The 27,727-nt window shown below is 43.7% G+C and overlaps 1 protein-coding gene across 1 annotated transcript; it reads left to right on the forward strand.

Annotated features, from left to right (window-relative positions):
• The first annotated feature begins 3,877 nt into the window (after window positions 1-3,877).
• On the forward strand, window positions 3,878-21,756 carry LOC133359154 (epithelial-stromal interaction protein 1-like). The gene is made up of 12 exons (XM_061577557.1): window positions 3,878-4,370; window positions 6,138-6,196; window positions 7,309-7,396; window positions 9,476-9,563; window positions 11,739-11,822; window positions 12,653-12,726; window positions 14,036-14,117; window positions 14,713-14,802; window positions 17,773-17,846; window positions 18,586-18,713; window positions 19,470-19,527; window positions 20,579-21,756. The coding sequence occupies exons 1-12, from the start codon at window positions 4,189-4,191 to the stop codon at window positions 20,706-20,708; spliced, it is 1,137 nt and encodes a 378-aa protein (XP_061433541.1). The 5' UTR covers window positions 3,878-4,188; the 3' UTR covers window positions 20,709-21,756.
• Window positions 21,757-27,727: the final 5,971 nt, after the last annotated feature.

The following is a 27,727-nucleotide window of genomic DNA, read 5'->3' on the forward strand; positions in this document are numbered from 1 at the left end:
AGAGCCCCTGCGGTCCCGCTACTCATGCTGCCCCGTCCCTCCCCTGCTTGCCCCGTCGATACATGGGTGGTGTGTGTGGGGGATGCGCTTCAACCGCGGTGGCCGAATGCCCCTCGCCGCAGCCATACCATCTTAAGGCCGGTCGCAGCGCCGCAGTGCAAAGTAGTGTCGGGGGAGGTCGTCCAATTCCCTGGTCGCCGTAAACCGTGAGAGTTAATCCCGATAAGGGTTTCTCGGATAAAAACCGGTCGATCAGGTGACCTTCCCTTCCTGCTCTATGGGGGGGGGGGGGGGGAATGCGTGCGGGTGTGTTCATGTGAGGTGAGGTGAGGGGGACGAGGGGTTGGATCCGTTGCTTGGTGGTGGCGAGGTCGGGAGTGGGGTGCCTGCCGAACGGCTTCGTGGCGGCGGCATCACACAGTTCTGGTTTTTGTATAATGCACAAAGGCTGAGTGTTTTTTTTCACGTTTTTGCCTGTTTGTGTGGAGCTGGGAGGAAGGTAGAACTCAGGTAGGGAATGAAGCGGCTAATTGGTCTAGCGGAGTGTGATATTGGGAGTGAGGTTAGAGCTCCAGAAACACCTGGGACAGGAGTGCGGTGTCGTGGCCACTGCACTGCCGATTCTACTGGAACGGCTCACTGGTACAAGGGGCTTGAGATTTATGTTGCTGTTTATCTCGTCGGTCTTCATTCAAGCTTCTTGTATAGGATAGTGAAAACAGTAATAATGAACAAAGACATGGATAACTCTGTCTATTGGTCGCTGTCACATTGGTACATAACTGGCAACAACCTAAATTCGAGCCGATTTAGACCGTTAATGTTTGCAAAAAATATACCAAACATAGACAATATTTCATTTTTGGTGTTGGGTTGTTTTTTTAAGTAAATATGAACAGGTACTTAACGTGCATATATTACTAGTTAACTCGCTCATTATAATGTAAGTCACAGCTCATGTTAACCATATACTCTGTAAGCCTTAGCAAAGTGTAGCATATTGAGATTCCAAGTAACTCCCGTGTATAAGCCTGTCACAATGAATAACAAACTATTGTCTGAATGTTGCCGATGAATCCTGTCTGTGAAGCCAAGTGTTTTGGAATGGACGTGATCTCTTTCGCAGGTCGACTCTGCTATTTCGGGGTTGCATGACCAGACCGTTCATAAGCCCAGCGTTCTCCCAACTTCATTCCTCTTCTACTTCCACAGTGAAAATGTTCCTGTTTTACGACTAATCAGGTGTGCGCATTGTGTGTTGATATAATAATGCAATTTTATAATGAGCACAACATGTCACAAATGATTGTGACTCTTAAGGCGTGGGGCCAAGCTCAGTGTCGCTCGAAAGCCAGTCGAGATTTGGGGCCTTAAGAAACAGGTGGGTATTTAAGAAACAGATGGGCCTTCAAAAAAGAGGTGGGCCTTTAAGTCTGTCTTAAAAGTCCGTGTAGATTGAAAGCTGCTGCAATTGTGCAGCGGGATGACGTTCGAGACGGCAGGGTGGGGGAATTGGGGGGGGCAGCGCCACCCAAGGCCTTGCTGGTGAACATGCAAACAAAGACACTGGTAATACTGTATATGCATTGTCTTTAAAGCTGATTGGTCCACACCAGAGACAGCTTTCTTTAGAGCTATAGTCTTAAACAGTGTTGATAATGGTTTATCTGTGTATTTTCGCTGCAGAAATCGCGGATCAATTATGTTATTCAATTGTAATTAAATACTAAAATGTTTTCAATATAAAACACTTATTTGTGTTAACATCCCCTATTGTAAAATTACTTTTGGCCAATCAACTGGACGGAAAGAAACAGCGTTACATTTTGGAGGCGAGCAGCGTGTGTGCGGACGCCGCGAGTGCGCGGACGTGCGTGTTGTGGAGTGAGGAGTGCTCATAGGGGCGCACGCGTAATACTCCCAGGGCGGTAGTGAGCCAGCCAGTGAACGATGTCCCTCAGAGAGGTCATTGGCGCGGCGGGGGGGGGGGGTCCGATCACCCGATCGGCGGGGGCCCGGCGAGAAGCGGCCGAGGAGGAGGGGAGAGTGAAGGGGGTGGAAATCGCGCCCCGCCCGTTCAGGGGAGCGGTGAGGTGGGCGTCAGCCCCCCACACAGACGCATACACAGAGAGGGAGACAAACAGAAACAATCACTGGACATCTTCTTGGTTCTTTCGGTAAAGTCACGTAGAAGGGAAAGAATAAAAATAAAACATAATAAAATAATTCTCACAACGTTTCGGCCACAACGCAAGCAGCCGTCCTCAGGTGAAGACCAGGTCTGTCGGCAAGACAGCTGCTTGCGTTGTGGCCGAAACGTCGTGAGAATTATTTAATGTTTTATTTTTATTCTTTTATTATTTCCCTTCTACGTGACTTTACCGAAGGAACCAAGAAGATGCATCCCTGCAGTCACGAAAGCTTTAAATCGAAATTTAATCACTGGACAATTGCAGGCATAGGCATGAAGAAGGGTGATAGACAGGGACAGCCAACGAAGGACAGACGCAGATACAAGAAGAGAGATCAAAGACACGCAGATACCCGGATACGGACAACCAAAACACCTCTGGTTCCGAGAGACACGGTTCAAGAGGAACGGAGCCACACACCTAAGATGAAGTCCAACCCCCCTGACCATGGTGAAGTATGGGGCCGTCCATAAATGACGTCACGCGATTTTGGAAGATTTTTGACCCCCCCCCTTCGTCACACGGCGTCACAAAAAGTCAGACCCCCCTCTAATATGACGTCACAAAGCTCTGCCCTCCCAAATAAAACATGCTTAAAATCGCTTTAAACTATTGTCATTGTAGTGCGTATTTAATGTGGCGCTGCAACTCTGATGTTGTAGGAGAAACATTTATTTAAAAGTCTATTTAATTAAGTAGAACGTGTTGTCTATATTTACTTAAAGTTGCGCATTTTGATGTGACGTCACATTTCTCAACCCCCCCCCCCCCTCGTCACACATCGTCACAAATGTCTGACCCCCCCCCCCCGCCAGGTGCTTGACGTCATTTATGGACGGCCCCTATGGTAAAGCAACCCCTATGACCGACACTAAGCAGTGGATTGGCAAAGGGCTTTATGTACGTGAATGTTGAACTTCTTTCGTGGCGTACAGAGCCAACCGTGAGAATCGGAGATGCGGGAAAGAACAACGAACTAAACACAACACATTGCTATAACCATTATTATTGTCGTCGTTAGTTTGCATTCGTTGTTAAACTTACCAGCACCATCACCCCACCCCTTGCCAGTGGAGCTCAGAAGCAAACCCACTCGCAACGCTACCGTGAAATGACGAACTCGTAACGCGTCACAGTCCACAGGCAATGTGGTGGGTGGGGGTAGTGGGTGGGTGGTAGTTGGGGAGCGGTAGCTGCACTACGAACCCGGCGACCAGAGCTCGATTCCCGCTCACGGCTAACACCTGTGACGATGATCTGAACAGGTCCTGAGCTTCCCCTAGGTGGACTCAGCCTCAAACCAGTCCGTGGTGTGTTGTGTCACAGCATCACGGGACTGTGACGCGCCACGAATTCGTGACGCGTCACAGTCCCCGTATGCGCGTGAGTGGCTCGGACTGAGCTGAGCTGGCGTTCAAGTTGTCCGCAGGCGATGTGGTGGGGTGGAGGGGTGGGGTGGAGGGTGGGTGGTGGGGTGGGGTGGAGGGGTAGGTGGTGGGTTGGAGGGGTGCGGGTGGGGTGGAGGGATAGGTGGTGGGGTGAAGGGTTGGGCGGTGGTGACGTCGACTGATCCGAAAATTAGTACCTGGTGCGGGGTGCAAACATCACCACGAGGGAGACAAAGGTGGCCGTGCGGCGTGGTGTTGACCACCCACCCCCTCGAGTGCCGTGCCGGCCTTCATAGGTGCTCGCTAACGATACTTGCACCAACAGTGTGTTTAGGCTATACGGGGGCATCTTTGTTTTTGGTGTTGACGTGATAGGCCGGTGGGGTACCTCCCTGCTAGGAAATCCCAGTGACGTCCAAGCACTGCCCGGCGACGTCAACTCGTGCGCTGTTCTTAGCCAACAACAGCAGTCGGCGTAACGACACGCCGCGAGACGTTCGCTTACTCGCGTGGACCATTGCTTTGTATAAATATTTTTTTTAGCGCAGGTGGACGGCTTGTAGTAACTCGGGTCAAGGAAGCGGTGCTGTTGCGTACGTTCGCGCAGCATGTCCGGCCGGCGAGATGCGAGGGGGGTGCACATGGAAGCCGAGGATGGGGATGATGAGAAGGAGGAGGAGATCGGGATGCCACGGGACGTCGGCATGGCCGGGCGCGGGGCCAATCAGTCTGCGAGCGGAGCAACTCCCGGCAACCCGGGGGGAGACTGCCCTCAGGAGGGGCCCCAAAGGTGAGTTCCCCTGATTGAGTATTTTCTGGAGGACCCCAAAGGTGAGTTCCCCTGAATGAGTATTTTCTGGAGAGCCCCAAAGGTGGGTTCCCCTGATTGAGTATTTTCTGGAGGGCCCCAATGGTGGGTTCCACTGATTGAGTATTTTCTGGAGGACCCCAAAGGTGGGTCCCCCTAAATGAGTATTTTCTAGAGGGCCCCAAAGGTGGGTTCCCTTGAATGAGTATTTTCTGGAGGGGCCCCAAAGGTGGGTTCCCCTGAATGAGTATTTTCTGGATGATGATCATCAATGCGTGGCGTGGGGGTTGCTTCATCCAGTAATGGATTGACAAGGCCATGTACATTTACAGTTATTCTCATTAATTAAGTCTGGAGGGGCAGTGAGGGACGCAGATTTTGTGCAGTAATTGGGCAAGTGAGCGGCGAGGTTGAGAGTTGGTACAACTGGGTCTGTCCCGTGGCCTGTCACTGAGTCTTCTGTCACTTCACGTGGCCTCAAGGTGCACCCAGCCTGGCACAAGCGCTGTGCTTTTTGTGAAGCTGTGATGATCTCGTGTCCCTATCATGATTGAGCGCCTCTTCGTCTGTCTCTGCGTTTGTTTCTTTGACCTTCCATAGCCATCTCTGTCTCTTAGTGACTTTGTGTCTATTTGTTTCATTGTGTCCCCCTATATCGCCGAGCCTCTCAATGCATCTCTCCCAGTCCATGTGCGTCTCTGAATGTCCGTTCATGTACGTGTCTTTGTGTCTCCATCTTTGTGTCTCTTAAGTATGTCACTTTGTCCTTGCGATACAAACCCAGCTACCCGAGTTCGATTCCCGCTCACGCCCAGCACCAGTGACGATTATCTGAACCGGTCCTGGGCTTCCTCTAGATCGATTCAGCCTCAAATCTACCTGGTGCGGCATGTAAACATCGCCGCTAGGGAGACAAAGGCGGCCGGGCGGGGTGCTAGCCACCCAGTCTCTCGCGTGCTCGCTGACAGCACTTACCCCAAAAGTCTGATAAGGTTATAGGGGGATATTTGTCTCTTTGTATCTCCATGTATCTGTCAACATATGTCTGTCTCACTCTCTGTGTGCTTATATATATTCGCCTCGCTCTGCGAGTAAACACTCGTTCGCTACCGTGAAATGACGAATCCGTGACGCGGCACAAACCCCGCACTGCCCGGTAGGCGTGAGTGTCTCGTACGTAGCTGATCTGGGGTTCAAGTTGCCCTCAGGTGAGATGGTGGGTGGGGGTAGTGGATAGGTGGTGTTGGGGAGCGATAGCTGCACTATGAACCCGACTACCAGAGCTCGATTCCCGTTCACGGCTAATACCAGTGACGATTCTCTGAACAGGTCCTGGGCTTCCCCTGGGTTGATTCAGCCTCAAATCAGGACGGGGTGCGGTGTGTGATTGCATCACCACTGGGGAGACAAAGTCGGTCGGGTGTGGTGTTGGCCACCCACCCCCTCGTGTTCCGTGCTGGCCTTTATAGGTGCTTAATAACAGCACTTTCCCCAACAGTCTGTTAAGGCTATAAGATAGATCTGTGTCTTTAGAGGGGTGGGTGGTGGTGACGTAGACTCAGCCTCAAATGAGTACCTGGTGTCGTGTGTAAACATCGCCACAAGGGAGACAAAGGTGGCCGGGCGTGGTACTGACCAACCACCTCCTCGTATGCCGTGGCGGCCTTTGTAGGTGCTCACTAACAGCTCTTGCCCCAATACTATCTTCAGGCTATACGGGGATCTGTGTCTTTGTTTTTGTCGTGGCAGACAAGGAGTGTACACCATGCTGACGCCTAATGCAGAGAAGCACCAGCGTCTAAAGACACGTAAGTTGTTTTGCCATCACTGTGTTTTTTTGAAATCATAGATATTAAGCAAGGGCTCAAAAGACCTAGAACACAACGTGGCCAGAAACAGAAAGTGTGAATGATAATAGGGCATTTAAACATGTGTAATAAACGACTTCCATGACGAGTCTTGAATGGTGTCCTTTTATTAAATGAATTACTGCACAGCTCCGCTCCTTCTCTCTCCGGGTTATTTCCCTTTATCACTGCCATGGACGAGGCGTTCTCTCTGTCCCACCTATGAGGTCCGCCACCCTCTCTCTCCGATCCCGCCACTGACTGGCGGCGTGTCCGGGATCTGCCACGTGGTTGATGGCGAGGAGAGGATGAGCAGCAACGCGGTCCAAACTCGAGGCTTCCCACACCGACCACGAGTCCTCCCCTGCCTCTGCTTATATTCCTCCCGGTGGAGCTAGGCTCCGCCTCTAGCCACGCCCCCTCGTGGAACCTTCCTGATGGTTCCCGAACATTCTCTCTGACTCTGCCCGTTACCTTTGGCCCAGATATAATCCCCGCTCAGGATTGGATACCGGTTACCCGATAGTGCCCGTGCAGTTACCCCTTAGCGCCCACTAGATGGCGCTCTCTCATTACACATGCAAATCCTTATTCTTATATAATAAGTCTCAGTCGATTTAACACGTGGGTACTCCCGTCACATCCACGGTGCCAGGCTTGGAGCACTCTTGGCGAAATAAATAATAATGCAACATTTTTATGGTTTTCTTTTTGCGTGTGGTGTCTATGCATCGAGATTTGTTTCCGTCCATCAAACCCATTTTAGAACTTGTTTTTATATCAAGATCAACTGAGGTTAGCTAGCTTCGGAATCTGAATCATTTGATATATGTAACAAAAATACCCTCTAGAAGAGGGTCTGTCTAGAGCTCCCTCTAGTGGAAGCCTAGTGGAGGCAACTTCCTCCATCCATAGCATTACGAAGTATTTTCACGGCTGCACCTTTACCTATAACTGCAGATAATTCCCCCCGAATGCATTATCTGGAGTTACATTGGTGTGAAATAACAACAACAAACAAGATGGCATGGTACTGTGAGCTAGCCAACTCTCCCCGCATGCGTTTTATAAAGGTGCGGCGGAGGAGGAGGCAGCGTTGGACCGGTTGCGGAGCGAGAGGAGGGCTGTGGGAGTACGCATCACCCCATCGCACGTCGGTGAGTTTTGTTAAAATCCAACGTTTGCTACTCCCGAGGGTGTGCACATTGGACTCCATGGATTTGGAGCAATGTATCCGTCACTACAACACAAATAATTAACCACACTGTGGCTACAGCTCCCAACAGTGGAGGCATAGGGAATCTAAGCAAAAGGTAGGGACCCGAAATAGGTCAAGGATCTGCAAATTCATGAAAGGATAGGGGTTCACTAAAAATATAACTAAGATCTATATATAAAATGTATTAACTCTCATCTTAAAAAAAAATGCACCTAAAATAGTTGCAATTAGCAAATGAAAGTACACATGTAATATTTTATCTTCCGTAGCATTTGCGGCATTTATTTATTTAATTTCAGCTCATAGCCCCCAATAGGCTGGCACCACCACCGTCTCATTACATTGTACAATGGATACAGGATCGTATTTCACACTGCCGCACTCAAAACACTTCCTTCTATCTCCGTTTCCCTCACACTCTGCCATAATAAAGCCTTGCATATTCCCCTTTAATTCGAATTATTTGGATGCAGTGGGACATGCCTGTGATCAAGCGATTTGAAGGCAAGAAGGGTTGTTTGATCACATAGGGATTTGGGAACCGTGGACTAACCACTGTGCTACCGCTCTACCCTATAAATAACTATTCTCAGCATTTTAACATACTGGCGGTACACTGGTGCGTGGTATAAAAAAAGCACATTTTTGGCAATAATTTATTTTCCTGCGATTTGCAGTCCTGGTCATAAAATCTTGCGGGGTGTGTCAAAATCAGTTCTCATGATGTCAAAGCAGTCAGTTAAAATTGAGATTTTAGACTTTAATGAGAACTGGTGTGTTATGCTGCACCGGTGTACCGCCAATACGTCCATTTATCCAGGAAACCTCAGTGAGTGTCAAGACTGTTTTTCCAGAGGGCCCTGCACTCTGATCTTTGGCCGATTCCGTTCATGCCTGTTTTGTGTGTTGGAGCAAATCGAATCACCCACAGAAGACCCAGACAGTGAGGACATACCATTTAAAGATCTACGTAGATGGATCCAATAACGTACTCTGGGTACTGCCATCACTTGGAAAACCGAGAAGCCCAGCCTGTTTGTGAGTTTCACATGCCTGCGTGGTGATAAAAGTGATCATACTACGTTTTTTACAGAGCATTACTCATGAAAACTGAATCTCACAATGCTGCACAATCCACAACCCACGAAGTAGCATATATATTATGATGTTTTCAGCCAATTAATGAGTTTGTATACACCTGGAGAAAACCTGCACGTGCAAGGCGGCAACACTCTGACAGTCTGTACCATACAGATAGGAAAGATTACTTTAGGTCGCACTTTGCTGAACCGCATTCACCTTGCAAGCCAGAATATGGCACCTCGACAACCATGGGAAGGGAGTTTTGCAACTTTTGTGTGATCCACCAACCCTTGCCTACTAAAGAACTGGATTAAAGGCGTGCACCACCATCGCCTGGCTAAATAAGATACAGTGAATATTTCCACTGAGTATTTGGTTGCAAATAATAGTGGAGCAGATAAATAAAACGATTAAACTATAAACGAAACGAAACATGATAATTGTTTTTTTACCCTTCTATCTGGCAACAAAACTGACACCTTTTTACAAGGAGTCATGTTTGCATAGACCGCAATACCTGCAGTCATAATACAAACAAAAGACATAACTCTGATAATGTGCACTGTCCTTGAAGTTGATTGGTCCACACCCGAGACAGCTTTCCTTAGTCTCACATGGGTTGGACCAGATGACGCCAAAAGGCGCACAACTCAAAGACAATGCACCATCAGAGTATGAAGGTGTCAGTTTTGTTGCCAGATAGAAGGGTAAAAAACCAATTATCATATTTTTACTGGCAAATGAGGTTCCCATAGTGTAGATGCTTGCCCCGAGCTCTCATACTCTGATGGTGCATTGTCTTTGAGTTGTGCGCCTTTTGGCGTCATCTGGTCCAACCCATGTGAGACTAAGGAAAGCTGTCTCGGGTGTGGACCAATCAACTTCAAGGACAGTGCACATTATCAGAGTTATGCCTTTTGTTTGTATTATGACTGCAGGTATTGCGGTCTATGCAAACATCTGTCGGAGGGGGAGGTGCGAAAGAATCAGCAGCTGACGACGAGCCGAGCCAAGATCCAAGCTCGGGTGAGAGGATCCTGCAGCACACTGCTCGCCCATACACACCCTCAATGGGGATACCGTACCCATGCGACCTCCACCCTTTGTGAAAAGACCCAATTGGCTACTTATTGCCGTGTACACGCACATGTGCGGTTCTTTTTCAATCCACTACTGGATGAAGGCTCACCCACATTGTACGGGCCATAGGCGGTGTTTTTCCACTATGCTTCGCCATGCTGGTCAGTGCTGGTTGGTGAATGTGGGCAGCGTAGGGGCAGTGGATTTATCCTGCACTGCCCTCTGCTGCCCACAACATAACTTGCACAGCACCTGTAATTATCATACTAATATTACGTGCTGTCTGCTTCACAGTGGATGTCAAAGATCCCGTGACGTCATCCGCAAAAGAGTAGTCCACTGTGTGCTGGCTTCATGGTCCAAATTTGCCAATATTTTTAAATAACCTGAAAATTACTTGATGGCAATTGACATAGTAATCATCGCTAACTCTCTCTAGTTCACTATATTGTATCTTTAGTCTTTTTTTCCCCGTTTGCTTATTACTTATTTTCCGCCTTTAAATGCATTGCACTCTGAGATCTGTTCTTTAAGGGCACCTTATAAAAGTAAATAATTATTATTATTACCGTGAAAACTTGTGTAACCAGTGTGGTTATGTTACTATTAAATGACGCATATATTCACACTATCGTGTTAGAGAGGGTGTAATTAGTGGGTTTTAAACCTTGTGGATGTTGCGGAGTTACGATTGGCTTAGGATAGATGGGCGGTATGTTAGGCCACGCCCTTCGTAAAACGAACGTGAGGCAGGCGCGTGACTTAATTGCCAGAGTCATGTGACCACTGGATAAGGTTAGTTGGCATATAAATTTAGCTTAACTATTACAATTTAACAGTAGCCATCCTTCATAATAAAATAACCATGAACACATTTATGTTTTGTAATACATTAGATATTAGTGAACTTGAAAAATTAGTTAATTCTTGAATTTTTATATTTTAACATAAATTAAAATCTGTAAAATTAATGGTGTGAGATATAATCCCTTGGGATCTTGAAGAGAGGGAGGCCCGTATTGAGGACCAATCGTGACGCTAGCACATTAAGTTTACAGAAAGTCCTTTGTGTGCACGTGGCCGGTGTTGGGAGTGAGAGCAGGTCGTGTCGCAGTTTACGAAAAAGATGATCTGGCAGTGGAACCAAGGAAAACAATGCGGGAGTGCTACCAAAACTTTTATTTCATCATTTATTGATGACCACCCTGTGTCGTCTAACAGTCAAGGCCAGTAAAGATCGAGGCGCAGTGGGCCTCGAAAAAAGTCACGAGATTCAATGAGGCTTTCCTGGGCAAATGAGCATAACAAATAAATATGCCTATCCATGCCTTCACCAACCCGCACTGACCAGCCTGGGGGCTATCATTCATCACTGGATTAACAAAGGGCTGTACATGTATCCTAAATGCAATATTAAGCATATAATTTGCCTATAATTTCCATTAATTGTAAAAAAGAATATTCAAATAATTGATGTATGGCTTGATAAAAGTGTGTAACAACTTTTATTTTTTTCCTGGGTAGTAAGTGTTTTTTTCTAATTGCTTATACCTCAGAAGTACAGAAAATGGCTATTAGTCCCCACAGAGTATGGAGTCCCCATAAACTTTGCTTTTGTGACCAGGACAGTGATATTTTTAAATTTACCTATTTTCAATGAGAAAACGGGCGAATTTGTGTCTTTTCGTTCACATAAACTCAACAAACAGCAACATGAATCCCGCCTGTAGTAGTGCGCCTTGGTGTCTAAATCTTTTGTAGTCATTTTTGTATTACTCTAGTATAAATACATGTTAATTTAGATTAATATATTGTTTTTTTGTTGACTTTATGTGAACGAAAAGACACAAATTCGCCCGTTTTCTCATTGAAAATAGGCACATTTCTAAATATCACTGTCGGGGTCACAAAAGCAAAGTTTGTGGGGGATAATAGCCATTTTTTATACTTTTTAGGCATTAAGCAATTACGAAATAAAACTTACTACCCTGGAACAAAAATTGTGTTACATAGTGTAATAAGACGTGTAATATACAATTTCATGTGACGAGTCGAAGCATCGTTATTCGCCAAGAGGCTTCTCGGCCTCCTGAATGTGTCTGTCTCGCCGCTCGGTGACAGATGGATCGTGAGGAGCGTGAGCGTTGCCGCAGAGCCCAGGATGAGGCCGAGTTCCAAAAGAAGAAGGACATTCAGAGGCAGAAGGTGAGGCCAGAGCAAAATCCTGGAGTCTAATTTGTGTCAGCCACCTCTGTGTTTAAACCAGGTTCTCAAGTGTATTGAGGCTGATGGTCTCAGTCTGGTGACCAATGACTTCACAAAAACCCATTATATAAAATTTGGTTTTCATTTATTTTGGATAATTCTACAGCTTTGAAGCCTAAATTTTGGATGCATGTACTGTATATTGAACTTCTTTCGCAACGTACATAGCCAACTGTGCTAATTGGAGGTGAGGGGAAGGACAACAAACTAAACACAAACATTTATCAATAAATCAGTTTTCAATCTAGATTTAACAGTGCATAACTCCAGTGGCTTATCGTAAAGAACAGCATTCCGAATGGCTGCACCATGCAATACGGTCACCATCTTTGTTCAAAGGCTAGCCAAAAACTGCTGCGAGCAAGACTGGAGTTTGTGTGATGGTTTATGTTCCTTGACAAGATTAGCAAAGTATTGTAGATTGACTGCCATTTGACAGATATAACTAAAGTACTTCACATGATAAAATTCAGGGCTCTATCTCCCCCCACCCCGCCGCCAGTCCCCCAATAGATAACAGGTAAGTCAATAAATCTTCAAACTAGCTCCATGATGTCTCTTTCCACACACCGTTTTCTAACATAGACCAATGCACTGATTTGCAGGAGTTCGATATTGACATTTCTTTATCTCCTAGCATGTTTTTGTTAAGCAAAATTTCAACAAAATAGAAATTATTTTTTCATTTACAAAAAAACATTTGTTATTTCATTGTTTATTTCAAAGTACCAATGTCCATTGCCATGTGTGTGTGTGTGCTCGTTTATTAGGCTATAGAAGCAGAAAGTCGACATAAGCAGAGAGATGCCCAAAGGAGGAGATCATTCGCAATGGATCACTCCCGGTACAATCACTCGCAATAAAACTTCACCCGACGAGTCCTTAAGAGACCTTTTTCTAGTTGTACAGAAGATGTAAAGAAGCTGGTATGAGTTCTATCAACCATGAATTTATATTTATGCGATGTGACCCAAAAAACCTTTATTATGGATAATATTGGTCGTGAAAGCCTACGTGTTAAACTGAGTTCTATCAATGGTTCTGGGCCTCCCCGAGGTCAACCCTGCCTTAAATGAGTACCTTCTGCGATTTTTAACATCAGTACTGGAGAGACAAATGTGGATTTGTAGTGACAATTTACACCATTGGTGAGTGATAGCTGAACTGGCCCCGGACCCTTCATCCCACAAACACGCACTTACCGGCGTGATGGAGTATGGTCAAACAATCCCAATGACTTATGTGTTATCTGGAGGCCTTCATCCAACAGTGGACTGACAAAAGCCTATAAAGTTATATTATTTTTGTACTCAATTATTAAGTACTGAAGTCGCAGGTTTGATCTGTCGGCACGACAGTTGCAACAGTGGGGTGTTTTAAAATCCCTCCACCTGTGTCCACCCAGCTGTACAGATGAGTTCACCACAGTTAATCGATTGGCAGGCCATCATAGAAGAATAGGGCAAGATATCTTCTCCAGGGACTCTCTGTAGCTCCCTTTAGTACAGGGGTCAGCAACTTTTCAAAGAAGAAGAGCCATTTTAAAAAAATCTTTGACAAAAATATTTCAAGAGCCGCACCACATGCAGAGCTACTTGTACACAAACACAGCAGGTATACAACAGGTGCCAAAAAAATCCTGACGAAAATGAACAAAAATGTTATGGAATAAACTGCATCTATTTAGTTCTTTCCCCCTTCGTTATTGTTTAAGAACACAGTTTAACTGTATATTTTGTCGTCACCAGAGCATTACACCGTGTCCCATTCCATTCCATATTTAATAAATGATCTCTGTTAAATTATGCTTAAGATTTAAGTAAAAAAATGGCTGCCCGCCAAGGGGGCAGCCAAAGAGCCACAAGGGAGAAGCCAAAGAGCCACAAGGGGGCAGCCAAACAGCCACAAGGGTGAAGCCAAACAACCACAAGGGGGCAGCCAAAGTGTCACGATGGGGAAGCCAAAGAACAACATGAGGCTCCGGAGCCGCAGGTTGCCGACCCCTGCTCTAGTCAAAGCTCTTCCCCCCAACAGTGGCATGAGCAAGTCATTGCAGGGCTTCACCTTTACCTTTTCTTTTTACTGTCCTGCGAGCTTCAGGTGGGAGAGAAGGTTTGATGAACAACTCATATTTGTCCTCACTTTTTCCCCAGGACCAATGAGCACTTCTTGAACAAAGTTGAGTGGAGCAGCCAAAAAGACACTGCTAAAGGACCTCAAGCAGACACAGCCATGGTAATTTTACTGACCATCTCTCCTCACATTTTACTTCCTTCAGTGCACCTTAATAAGAAGAATGTCAGTAAAACTTAATAGGCTTGACCCTATCTGGCAATAACACAGGAGATGTTCAAACATCAAATAGACACCTATTGTAAGGCATCAAGTCTGCATTAACCAACAGAGCATGTTTGTATATTTTACAAGCATGTGTGGTTAATGCAGACTTCATGCCTTGTAATAGGTGTCTAGTTGGTGTTTGAGCATCTTAACACTTGTGTTATTGCCACAAACATGAAGCCTATTTTGATGTTGGCAAAAAGGTCCCATAGATAAATGTCAGTAAGTTTTATGGCAATGCTCGTCATGGGGTTTGTTTATCGATGCTTCATCACATTAGTCAGTGTGAGTTGATGAAGGGGAGGAGCACAGAGAAGTATAGAACAATGGATGTTGTTGCAATGTCCTCTGCTGTCCACTACTTAGCCTTACAGCTGCCTCTGACTAGAAAAAGTTATTTCAAATAAGTATTGTAAGTAACTTTTTAAGTTTTGTGGTTTCTTTTTATTGGAATTTAAATGAATGGTGATTGAATGTGTTATTTGCTCAGGCCAGGAGTAAATTCAGGGACTACAGAGATTCCCAGCGGAAGGAGGAAGAGGAGGCACACAGACTGAAAAAGGAGACACAGAGAAGAAAGGTATGGATTTATAAATTACCCTCCAGCTCCCAGCAAAGCAGCCTTTACTCAACAACACAGCCCTCTCTCACTAACCACTCAAGTGTAGCCATCACAGCCAATGGTGGTGATACCAACATACCTGACCATTTCGTCCTTCCTTCTCAATCCAATAGTTGAACCTTATGGCGGGACCCCGGGGTCCCCAATAAACAGAAGTAAAAATCTTAATTAGTTTATTTATTTTTGGCGACTCCGTCCCACCGCGCACATAAACGCTGTGACCCACCAGAAATCAATCCCCTCGTTCTTCACCAAGCACCCGTCGTTGCCAAAATTGCCGTAGTCATAAACAAAACTTTGAAACTTTGATTAGCACATCATGTAGAGCTCGTCGAGAGGAATAGATTGCCATATTGTTTGCCTTCAACAGACAAAAAAATGACGTCGCAACGCAGTTCATGCGAGAGCCGGGGGCTTAAGGGACCCAGGGGTCCCACCATAAGGTTAAGCTGTTGTACAGCAGCAGTGGCCAACACTCCATGCACTCTGATCCATGTTAGTGGATCTCAATTGGAATTCCCATCCACCAGAAAACTATGACCAATAATTATCCATCATTAATTTAACCCTGTAATACTTGATACAGTACAGTAGACAAAATATTCATCTTCTTGGTTCTTTCGGTAAAGTCACGTAGAATGGAAATAATAAAATAATAAAAATAAAACATAATAAAATAATTCTCACGACGTTTCGGCCACAACGCAGACAAAATATTGGCGGAATTTATTGGTAGCTCTTATATTATCCTTTAATATACAGGTATCCCTCGATTTAAGAACATTTGGTTTACAAAATTTTGCTTTAACACAATTGACAAATTATGGACAATTTTCAGTTAAAGAAATCGAATTTCCGTGTTCACAAAATTTCACACGGCACGCACCATGAGATAACATAGCATAAACCGCAGTCACCTCACAATGCACCGCACGAAACAGCTGCCTGCTGAGTAGTGCATCCAGTAGTACATACAATGTTGTCCCACGTCAGACTGCATAGCCGCATGTGAGTGAATTCAAACCGCATACTGTATATCAAATATTGGGTAGATATAGATGAGCCACATATACGCTTAATCAGAATAACTGAACCCGCATACAGCGAGGGAAACCTGTACAAATAATTCTTAGTTATTTGTTTTCCATGATTCGTAACTAAATTTGTTGTACGCGTATGCCAACATTTGTTGTCATTTGTCCTGAGAGCCACAATAAAAATTCAGATCCATCCATGAATCGTGATTCACATTTTGGGCACCACTGTTGTACAGTCAATGGCTCACCTTCAAGGTCTATTCTTATGATCAAAATGAATCAATATTAATTTATAAATACTGCCTAACTAGGATGAACACCACATGAGGATGAACACCACTGGAATAAAGTGCACACTGTAGTACTCCCTCTACCATAGCCCAACTGGGTTTTGTTTCTTTCCTTATTCACTGACCCCTTCCAATGCCTCTCTCAGCAACCTGACATTCTATCCTGTACACACGTCCCACCCATCACACGCACCTTTATTTCCCAATTATCTACACAACACTTTGTTGCAACGTTTTATTTAGAGCTTCCAAGTTGCTTAATCTATTATTACATGAATCACTGGCATCCTCTGCATGCACTCAAATTATAAGTTCAGACATATTTTGTTGTTGCTTCCTTGAAGTTGAACTCTCTGACCCATATGGTCACGTGATAATTAATCTCTACGGATGTAATGATGCATTGATTTATCAACTAAATATTACTATCGCATTCATGATGCAGGTATTGTATTGTGTAAAAGTAATACATTTTTATTCATTCAGTTATATATATATTTTCTCATAGATTATTTTTGGACGTGTAGTGCCGCTGACACAAGTTCTTGCTTACTATGAGCCTTTATTTTGGACACAACACTAATTCTAGGCCCAGGCTTCGATTCTTGATGGTTGACCTTTGTCTTCTCTCCAACGGTCCCTTCCCCTTGTGCTCTACCCTTTTATATTCCTCGAGCCCCCTTTCTCGAAGGTTCGCTCACCCCATTTCCCTCAGCCAATCCTTGTCCCTTTCCCTAACGGTTCTCAACCCTTATCCCGACAGTCCACCCTCGTTTTTCTGCCTCTTACCTTTGAATTTTCCTTGCAATCAGTTTAATTCTCTGACCATAACCAATCCTCTTTGAGGCCTCCCTGTACCAATAAGAGGCCCCAAACACACTTCCTGACTGTCCGTCTGCATATGTACAGTAACCTGTCAGGCAAGTGGTCTATTGATTCGGTCTTTATATACGTAAGCTTTCACGACCAATATAATGATTTATAATTTGGTTTCTGGTGGGTTAGATCATGTACATATAAATATTAGTTTTTATTTCTATAATCCTCCACCACCTGACACTTAAATCAAGTAATCACATGGGCAAATGTGCACATTGATTAATTTTATCAGCAAACTGGAGGAATATTGAAAAGAAAGCAAAACTTTTGATAATTCTGTTTCACTGGAGATTACATCCAGTTTGCTTTTTAATATTCCGGTTTTCTGAAAAATAAAACCCATTCTCATATTTCACCACATGACAGTTGGATTTAATTAGATCTGTCAGGTGGTGCAGGGTTATTGTAAAAAAAAAACCTGATACCGACACAATCTAACCTAAAATACACTAATTATGAATCATTATAGATTCTCTAAAGGTGTTTATTCTCTACATTTACACAAAACATGTATTTGAGTTGTACATCGAATTATGACCTGAGGTTGGTGGAGTCTGGCAGTGAAATTCTGGATCATTTATAGTTTGGAGATGAGGGTTTTGGCGAAGTCATTACATGCGGTGATAAATTGGCTTTGAAATTGCATTTTTCCCTATGCTATATCTACTGCCAGTGAGCTTGTGGGATGAGTGTGATCACTTTTTTTTTATTCTCATTTCCAGGCAGAAGATTTGGAGGAAAAGAAGAAAGCCGAGGAGAATAAGAGAGCTCGGCAATTGCAGATGGATCACAGGAGGTGTGATAGAGAGTGAACTTACTTACACGGTCTTTATGCAAAAACGGATTGAATAAAATAAACGAATTTAAAAACAGACAAGGGCCTGTTTCACTTTGCAAATATGAAATAAAATTGATCCATCAGCTGATGGGTATTTTTTGGACTGAATGTTTCCCAGTAAATTCTATGAAAGATGCGATATTTTCAATCAAAACTAAATTTACTCGGTGTCGAGCAAAAGAGATTATGATTCGCCCTGTGATTGCACCTTCATAATACAAGGTTAAATAAGGTAAAGGTGCAGCCATGCATTGATTGTTCACAACGCTGTTTGTGGTAGGGCCTCGACTAGAGGGAGCGAATGAAAGCCTCTTTTGAGCACATTTTGTCCTTCTCAACCAACCCGGCCAGACAACTTGTTATCTCCCTTTGTCTGGTATACAGGAGGTCATGGGTTTAATCCCAACCATGACGCCTTTATATTTGGAGTTTGCATGTTCTCTCCATGGGTCACGTGGATTTTTTTTGGGTCCTCCAGTTTGTCCCTCCACATTTGTAAACATGCGATCGATTATATCGCTGCTCGACATTTCTATGCGATAAGTCACTTTGTTGAACGATCATTTGTGGTCAGATTACTTATTAGATCTGTGGGATTTACCTGGAATCAAAGCGGCAACCTATGGTGGGCTAACAATTACACTATGGCAGCGTCCCTAATAAACACTGAAGACTGATTTGGTTATTTGATCATCAGAGCGAACCAGGCTTTCCTGGACAGGCTGGAAGGACGACGCAGCGGAGAAACGGCCGACATCCCACAGTGCGAAGGCACCTGGCATGAAGAGAGCAGCACTCCCCCTTTTAAAGACGGTGACAACATAGGTATTTGCCATAATTTTAATTTATATCATGCACTGTATTGATCAAGACTGGTGTCATTATTGGGTGCAACGATGCATTGGTTTGTGTTCTGCACGATGAACCAGGCAATATATTTTTAAGTGATGTTTACCTTTCTATACTTTGAATTCCTATCGTGTTTTTGGATTGTTGGTTGTTGTAACGTTCTGATTTGCCCCTACTAGGCATTTGTGAAAAAGACCTTTATAGCTCATATTCCTCCAGTATAAATAAATATTCTGATTCTAATCCTAGTAAAATTCCCGGCCACGGATAATGTCAGCATCAAGTGATATCTGATTTGGTTATGAGATATCTGTGCAGAGTTTGCTCTTTTCTCACATGTGTGGGTTAGTTTCTTGGCTCTCTGGTGTTATCTCACTCGTCATAAAAAAGAGAGAATTGGTTGAGCATCCGAGATGCAGAACACTGGGAAGTGGTGGTGTGGTTAACCAGGATAATACGTGCCAAAGCACGGAGGCAGATTATGTGTTTGAATACAGGTTTCAACCACCTGGGATTAAATCAAAATCTCAAATATAACGAGTTGACCGTCTCGGTCTACTAATGACAGTAAAGGTCAAGGTAAGTTTTGTTTGTCACTCCAGCATATTTGGCTTTGGCTTGATTGAAGAACTTGCATTACCAACAACGTTGATTAAACACCTTCAGGCTGTGGTGAGGCTGAGATGCCCATGCCCATATGAATGTTCCTGTGAATTTTGCATAACTGCGCAGGAGTGTGGAGGAGCAGTGGTGCTGATCCCAGGCCCTTGGACAGCTTCAGCAGCAGAAAGTAAGTTAATATGAGGAGGAGGAGGAGGGAGTGCGTGAGTGAATGAGCCGTGGGCTCTGTGATGTAGAGCTCATGTATGGGTGTTTTGTCAATCCATTTCAAGATGAGGGCTCCCCACACCATGTAGATAGTTTTTTTATACTATACGTCACCACGCTAGTCAAGTGCGGATTTGTAGAGGTGGGAGCTTGGATTTTGCTCTACCATCCATAGCCGCTTATGACAACATATTTGTGCATTGTGGTTATCCATCTAAGCACAAACCAGCCTCAATCCTCATTGGCTTTTAACAGCCAATGAGATCGGGTGCATTGCCGGTGGTCTGGTTTTAAGGAAATATGTTGCTCCTTTGTGAAAATAATTAAATACAGTATTTCCTTGTTATCTGGACGAGGGATACATTTCAGAGATGCTCGTAAATAGCAATTTTCGCGGATAATGATATTGGCATACGAAAATTATTTTTTTAGTGAATTACCTTAAATAAATACTTAAATAAGCTATTAAAAACACGAAAATTATTAACAAAAATTGGTTTTAATAAACATAAAGTAAATATAACATTAACTTGTGAAATAATAGTTTGTAAATGAAATTTCCTTAAATTATGATGATGCTGCGCAGTAGTTCCTCCATGATACAGGTTTTTTCGGTTAGATCACGTAAATATAAAGTGTCGTTAAACCCGCCACCATCCGATAAAGCCAATTACTAAGGTTTGTCACGTAAACAGAACATGCCGATTCGTTACTAGTACAGCACACCGGCGTTGGAGAGTAATTCCACAACATTTACAATCTGAGAACAACGTTTCGCCTGTAAATATAACGAGCATCATCAGGTGACAGCCATATTTGTGGAGAAATCCTCCTGTCTCGTTCCTTAAATAGTGGGATCGATGTGATGGCGTCACTTGAGAGCCGTTCACATACGAAGGCCAGAGCGGGGGAGTTAATGAATGTATATAAATTACAATGGGTATCCATTACCGGTTGCGTTATTCATATGGCAATCAACATACATTCCCAAGTGCTGTTTTATTTTTCCCCAGTGATGCGGCAAGCTCCGACATAACCCAGCTGCGGGATAAATTTCCATGGTACAACGAACAAGCCCTGAAACAAATCCTTGATGATTGCTGTGGAGACATATCTCGCGTCTGCAGCCTTCTGTCTGAATGATGGGAGATTTTGGATAACAGAAAAATGGATCAATGAGACACAAATGAAGCTTTCGGCTTGCTCTTTTTCCTAAAAAAAACACAAGACAATATCAACCGATTTAACTATTATGGGTTGGACCTCGTGGCATAGCTATCGAGTGTGCAGGAAGTACAACTTTATTGGAGTCCATGGGCTGAACGTTCCCATGCAACGAGCCACAAATAGAATAGAAATTAGATGACAGGCCCCAATTATTTTCTTGCACCTGGGCCCATGCCACTGATGCTTATGCCATTGGATGGACAACTATTGTTGTGTGGTTGCTGGTATAATGGTGGCCTTTTAGAGAAGCATTTTATTGTATCTTTTCAACAATTAATATTGATTTTTAAGTAAAATTTTTGAAGTATCAAATTGTGTCAAAGAACCTGTATTTTTTGTTGTTGCATATTTGTATGTAATGGCTTCAGATGACTCCTCCATTCTCTATATGGCGTTATATTCACAATGTAAAAAAATAATTGATTTCTGGATATGAAACGCACATCTGGATTACGGCAAGTCAACGCCTATGACCAAATATCACTCTAAATGCGCCTAATCTCATCAAATCTCAGAAGCTTAGTCAGAATTAGCTTGGTAAGTATTTTAATGAGTGAACACCTGGGATTTCCAGGTGTTGTAGGTATGGGGCTACAATGTAGCTTGGCGATGGCTGTCAACTCCTCATATGCATGGTGGGGTTTTTCCCAGTTTTCCTCCTGGATGAAACCATTAATGGAATCGACCAAACATCCCAATGGAGTACTTTCTTAAATAGGGGTCTTTACACCCAATGAGGCTTTCCTGGGTAAATATTTGACATTTTGAATATTAATATATAATTGCAAAGAGGGTGATATGTTACATTCATATTTCCTTAAGAAAATGTAGAATCACGACTGTGGGCCAAAGAAACTCGTGCGTTTCTAATAAGAAGCTTATCATGGCTTATTTTAACTTGTGGTTATTTTCAGTGTAAAACTGTTGATGTACTGCTGCTACTTTTAATTGCAACTTTTAAATATGTACCTTGCCTTTGAACTGCACTTAGTTTATGTTATCAATTACTGTAAAATAAAGCACATTCATGAACCAATAAAACTTTAAAATATATATTTGCGCATTTGTTTACGTGGCAACTTTTTTTATTTTGCTGTATCAGGTGTATGACACGCAATGAAATTGTAACTTTCAAAATAGGTGTTAAACCTATTTATTAAATGTGCTATCACAGACCTTAAAATAGTTATCAATGCCATTGTTATGAACGCGATTTTAACGTCTTTGCAGTGTATTAATCATTGATATCTTCGTGTATGTAAACATGCATTTAAGAATTTATGAATTAAAATGGATGTTATACCCATTATACGTAAACTGAACTTTTTATCTTCTTGGTTCTTTCGGTAAAGTCACGTAGAAGGGAAGTAATAAAATAATAAAAATAAAACATAATAAAATAGTCGAAAATGATGGCAAGCTACCCTTTTTGGATGTCCTAATCAAAAGGAGACCTGATGGTTCAATGAGCCACTCTGTCTACAGGAAAGCCACCCACACGGATGCTTATCTAAAACCGGATTCCCACCACCATCCATCCCAGAAGAATTCCCTCATCAAGACTCTATATCATAGAGCCCAATGCATCTCCGACCATGAACACATTTCCAGTGAACTCAAACACGTACGCCAAGCTCTTAAGGCTAATGGTTACTCCGACTACACAATCTGCAAAGCCATCACTCCAACCATCAAGAAGGATCCTGTTGAGGAGCCTTTCAAGACCATCACCTTACCCTACATTGCTGGGGTCACAAAAAAGATCTCCAAAATCCTGATTAAACACAAGATCCAGGTCCGATTCAACACAGTACATAAAATCCGTGATCTGGTACCTTCTGTAAAAGATGTGGTTCCAGACATACAGTACCCTGGCGTCTACAAACTAAGTTGCCTCTGTGGTAGCAGTTACATTGGGGAAACCAAACGACATGTCTCGGACCGCATCCGTGAACATAAAGCTGACCTGAAACACGGTAGGACAAACACCTCAGCCGTGGCAGATCACTGTTACAACTCAGTGGGCTCACATGATATTGACTTCTCCAAGACAGAGGTTCTCTGCAAGCCATCTGGCTATCATGAGAGATTCGTTCATGAGGCGATCCACATATACAAACACAGAGACAATTTTAACCGAGAAGATGGATTCTGGCTTAGCAATCATTGGAAGGACGTAATAAACCATTTCGACACACATTAGGGTGGGTAGAATAATACATAGTGTTATATTAAATGTATAAGGTATAGGTTGGTTTACAGCAATACAGTATATAATTTAATGTTGGCAGTATATAGTACGGTATATGCTCGTGTGATACAATAGAATAAAGTTTAGATGGAAGCATATTATATAATTTTTATGACGTAGAATTGTAATGTATTACTTGCTGTAACTCAGCTTAGTGTAGAGTATAGTAAGTATACTGATGGTGCTATGCAATTTATACTTTAGTTTTTTATGTAGTTTATACTTTAGTTTTCTACGTGGTTGTTGAGTAACTGCAGCTACATATCATTAACATTCCTTTCCTTTGTTACTGCTAATCCCTGCACCCCCCCTTGGTGCTGTTGATCCTGCATAATGCATGGGCATAATATGACTTTGAAACCCCCCCGCCCACCTCCTACGCATTTTCCATGTATATGCTAAATTCCTCTTCATATGCACATTCTTTTGTTAAGGCGCTCTTTCTTCCACCTCCAACGCAGCTTATATATAAGCTCCTAGCTTGGCATTGTCTCATTCTTCACCTGAGGACGGCTGCTTGCGTTGTGGCCGAAACGTCGTGAGAATTGTTTTATTATGTTTTATTTTTATTATTTTATTACTTCCCTTCTACGTGACTTTACCGAAAGAACCAAGAAGATGAATCCCTGCAGTCACGAAAGCTTTAAATCGAAATTGAACTTTTTATTTTACCAGGTAAGACCCACTGAGCTATATAGTTCTTTTTCAGAAGCGACCTGGCTACAAATGATAGCTCAACGAAGTGGCTTATCATGTGGGGATTTATAGCAGCCAAATACTCTCCAACGCATGTTTCTAAATAGGGAGAACATGCAAACTAGAAATATACAGGCGTGAGGGTCCGGATCGAACCCATACATGTGTAGTGACATAGAATTAGCTATGTAGCAGCATAGTGCTGGCTGCTGGCAGGGAAGGATCTACAGCTTACAGCAGCCCTGACAGCGGCAGGTCAGGTGATACACCAGAGGGGGATCTAGGGGGCACACTGGGAACCCGCGGGTAGCTTCTATAAAGGGGGCGTGGCCTGGGCAGGGCCAGGCCATGCGGACAGTAGAAGAGGGGCCCCGGGAGGGGACCTCGGGCTGTCGTTTGGAATGGGATCCCTGTCATGCTGCTGGAGTCTTCACCGTTCTTCTTGTCGTCTCCGTCTTCACCATCTCGGCGTCGCCAGTCAGGCAGTCTACCAACTATCCTGACTGGGAACCGTAGTCGACTATAGACGGATTTATTGGATGTGTTAACCCGTTGTTTGCGTGTTAATAAAGAGAGTGCCTCCAACTCTTAGTGTCTCTGATTCAGTCCCTACACATGTGTCATGAGACGACTTCTGAGACACGACTTGTAGAGGATTCTTATTTATTTCTTGATACTTTAAGGACAGGGTCACGAATAACATAAGTGCTGAGTTACTTATAACTTAGCCACCCATACAGCGACATCGGCGACATACAACTATATAGCTGACTGGCTATATAGTAATGACGATGATGAAGACTATACCTGGCTGGCTACACAGCGACGATGACAACGAAAAGATGGCAGCGATGACAGCGACGACAGCCAGGACCCGAACCCCCATGACAGCCCCTAACCCCCACTTGCCTCTCCCTTATATCCATCCAGCGTGATAAAGCCCCGCCATTGGCCACGCCCCTCTTCTGGAACTCTCTTGCTGGTTCCAGGAGCTTCCAGTTCGATCCTCTCCTTGACCCTTGGCCCAGTTACACCCCCTTGTGGTCGCCTACATGTGTCGTTTTACAACGCACCCATACCTGTAGTTAGTCCCCCATGGCCACCAGATGGCATCCCATCACTACACATGCATCAAATCGTGTGTGCGTGTGAATCGTACAATTTACGTAAATATATGCTGGTAGGTTTAGGTCAATGCAGCAAGCTAGCCTTTCCAAACAAAACAGAATCAATGAGATTTCAACCGAGATAATATAAATTCGGCAGAAAAAATAACTCTCGAGAAACGGTGCCTTAATGCCGCGAGAGAGTTTGTGTACGTCTGAGAAGCTGATCGCTATACCGTCGAGAGCCTAGTGCTCTCAGAAGGGTCACCCAAGGCGGGAAGACTTCAGTGGAGACGTCAGACAAAACCCGTTTCGAATAAATTGTGATCCAAGAAAGCAACGGGAAACTACTTGGATTATTTCTCCCTTGAAAACTTCAATGATGACAAGCAAAATCAACAAAGGCCCTGAGTATCGGCGTCCTTTAAATAGGACAGGGGTGCTAAGAATCTCCGAGCTTGTGTCAAAGAACCCTTTCAAAGTAGCAACTTGGAACGTTAGAAGTTTACTTCAAGCAGGAAAACTAGCCAATGTCATACAAGAAATGGATCGACTTAAAATCAACATAATCGGTCTAAGCGAAACTAAATGGCCTGGAACAAAAAAGTTTATATCGAGCGAACATCACATCTTCTGCTCCGGAGGAGAAGAAAACACCAAACAAACATACGGTGTCGCCTTTATAGTACACAAGAAATTAGCGAATAAAGTCAACAACTTTACCCCAGTATCAGAACGAATAGCACTACTACAATTATCAGGCAACAAAGTCAACGTGAACATTCTACAGGTTTATGCTCCAACAGCAGATAAACAAGATCATGAAATCGAATCGTTCTATGAGCAACTAACCAACACGCTGAAGCTGCTGAAGAAGCAAGACATCACTATAATCCTCGGCGATTTAACGCCAAGGTTGGCCACGGTCGAATGCAGAACATTGTCGGAGAACACGGACTAGGAACAAGGAATGAACGAGGCGACAGACTGGTTCAATTCTGCAAAGAAGAACGTTTCAGTATTGCTAACACGTGGTTCCATTTACCACCTCGACGAATGTACACGTGGACCTCGCCGCAAGACTCCGACAACAACATCGTCAGGAACCAAATCGATTATATCCTAATTAACATCAGGTTTAAGTCTAGTGTGATTTCAGCAAAAACCTACCCTGGAGCCGATATATCGTCAGATCATAACCCAGTAACAGCTACAATAAGACTCAAATTGCGAACAATACAATGTACAAAGACGAGACGAGCAGACCTGGAGAAACTGAAGAACAGCGCCGATAAAAGACAAGTACAGCAACATCTCAACGATAGCATCCGCTCAATAACAACAGAAACAGCAGATGTTCAGGAGTACTGGCGCTCGTTCAAACAATGCATCACAGAAACAACAGAAGTCATGCTGGGACATCAGCCACCGAAAAAGAAACAACGATGGATGACACATTGTTATCTCGATCTAATGAGCCAACGAAGAATGTACAAAAAATACAACTTGGAGAAGTACAAACAAATTCAACAGAAGATCAGAGAAGCAATCCGACAGGCAAAAGAAAATTGGATGGGAGAACAATGCGCCGAGATTGAACAACTAATTAAAAAACATGACAATTTTACTCTGCACAAGAAGCTCAAAGAAGCTGGTAACATCTACAGACCAGCCCCAACAGCTACCTTGTATGCGGACAACAACCAACCAATCCTAAATAACAAGAAAAAATGGACACCTGGACAAACTATATACACAAGCTATATGGCGCTGCGAGAACACCTGCAGAAAAAGACCAACAGATGTCGAAAGACGGTCTACACATTTTAACATCAGAAGTAGAACATGCAATCAAAACAGCTAAGTCAGGCAAAGCGTGCGGGCCCGACACAATCCATGTAGAATTGCTCAAACTATTAGACAGTAACAACATACGACAACTGACTAATTGGTACAATCAAAAATACAATGGCAATAAAATTCCATCCGACTGGCTACAATCCGTCTTTGTGGCCATACCAAAGAAAGCAACAAGCCGGAAATGCGAGGACTACAGACTGATAAGCTTGATGAGCCACGTGCTGAAAGTCTTCCTGAAGGTGATCCAACAGCGCATACGCTCCACATGCGAAAATGCATTGAAGAACACACAGTTTGTCTTCTGCAAAGGACTAGGCACAAGAGAAGCAATCTTCTGTCTACAGATACTACTACAGCGATGCTACGAACATGAGAAAGAAGTGTACATCTGCTTCATAGATTACGAGAAAGCCTTTGACTCAGTCGACCACGACCGACTAGCAGCTCTATTAAAACAACTGGGACTAGATAAAAACGACATCAACCTCATCATTGCTCTTTATTGGAAGCAAACAGCCCAACTCCGATATGACAACGAATTGACAGACCCAACACCAATACAAAAAGGTGTACGACAAGGCTGCCCACTTTCACCCAGTCTTTTCAACATCTACTCGGAGCAGATTTTTGATCTAACACTAGCAGATAAAAACATTGGTATTAAAGTCAATGGACAATACATCAACAACATCAGGTATGCCGACGACACTGCACTGCTGGCCGATTCGGAACAAGACCTACAACAAATCTTGGACGAGGTTGCCACAGAGAGTCAAATATGGGGCTTACGAATTAATAAAAAGAAAACAAAGGTTATGAAGGTCAGTGGAACTACAAACGAAATAACAATCAAGCTTGGCAGCGAAAAATTGGAACAAGTACACCGATTTAAATACCTTGGTGTAATCATTGACGATCAGTTGAACCATGAAGTCGTAATCAAGAGCAGAATTGAACAAGCAAGGCAAGCATTTATTAAATGGAAAACACTCCTTGCAGACCGCAACTTGAGTACATCACTC

The sequence above is a fragment of the Lethenteron reissneri genome, chromosome 64 (genome assembly GCF_015708825.2).
Source record: "Lethenteron reissneri isolate LAM-NWPU_2019-01 chromosome 64, ASM1570882v1, whole genome shotgun sequence".
NCBI lineage: Eukaryota > Metazoa > Chordata > Hyperoartia > Petromyzontiformes > Petromyzontidae > Lethenteron > Lethenteron reissneri.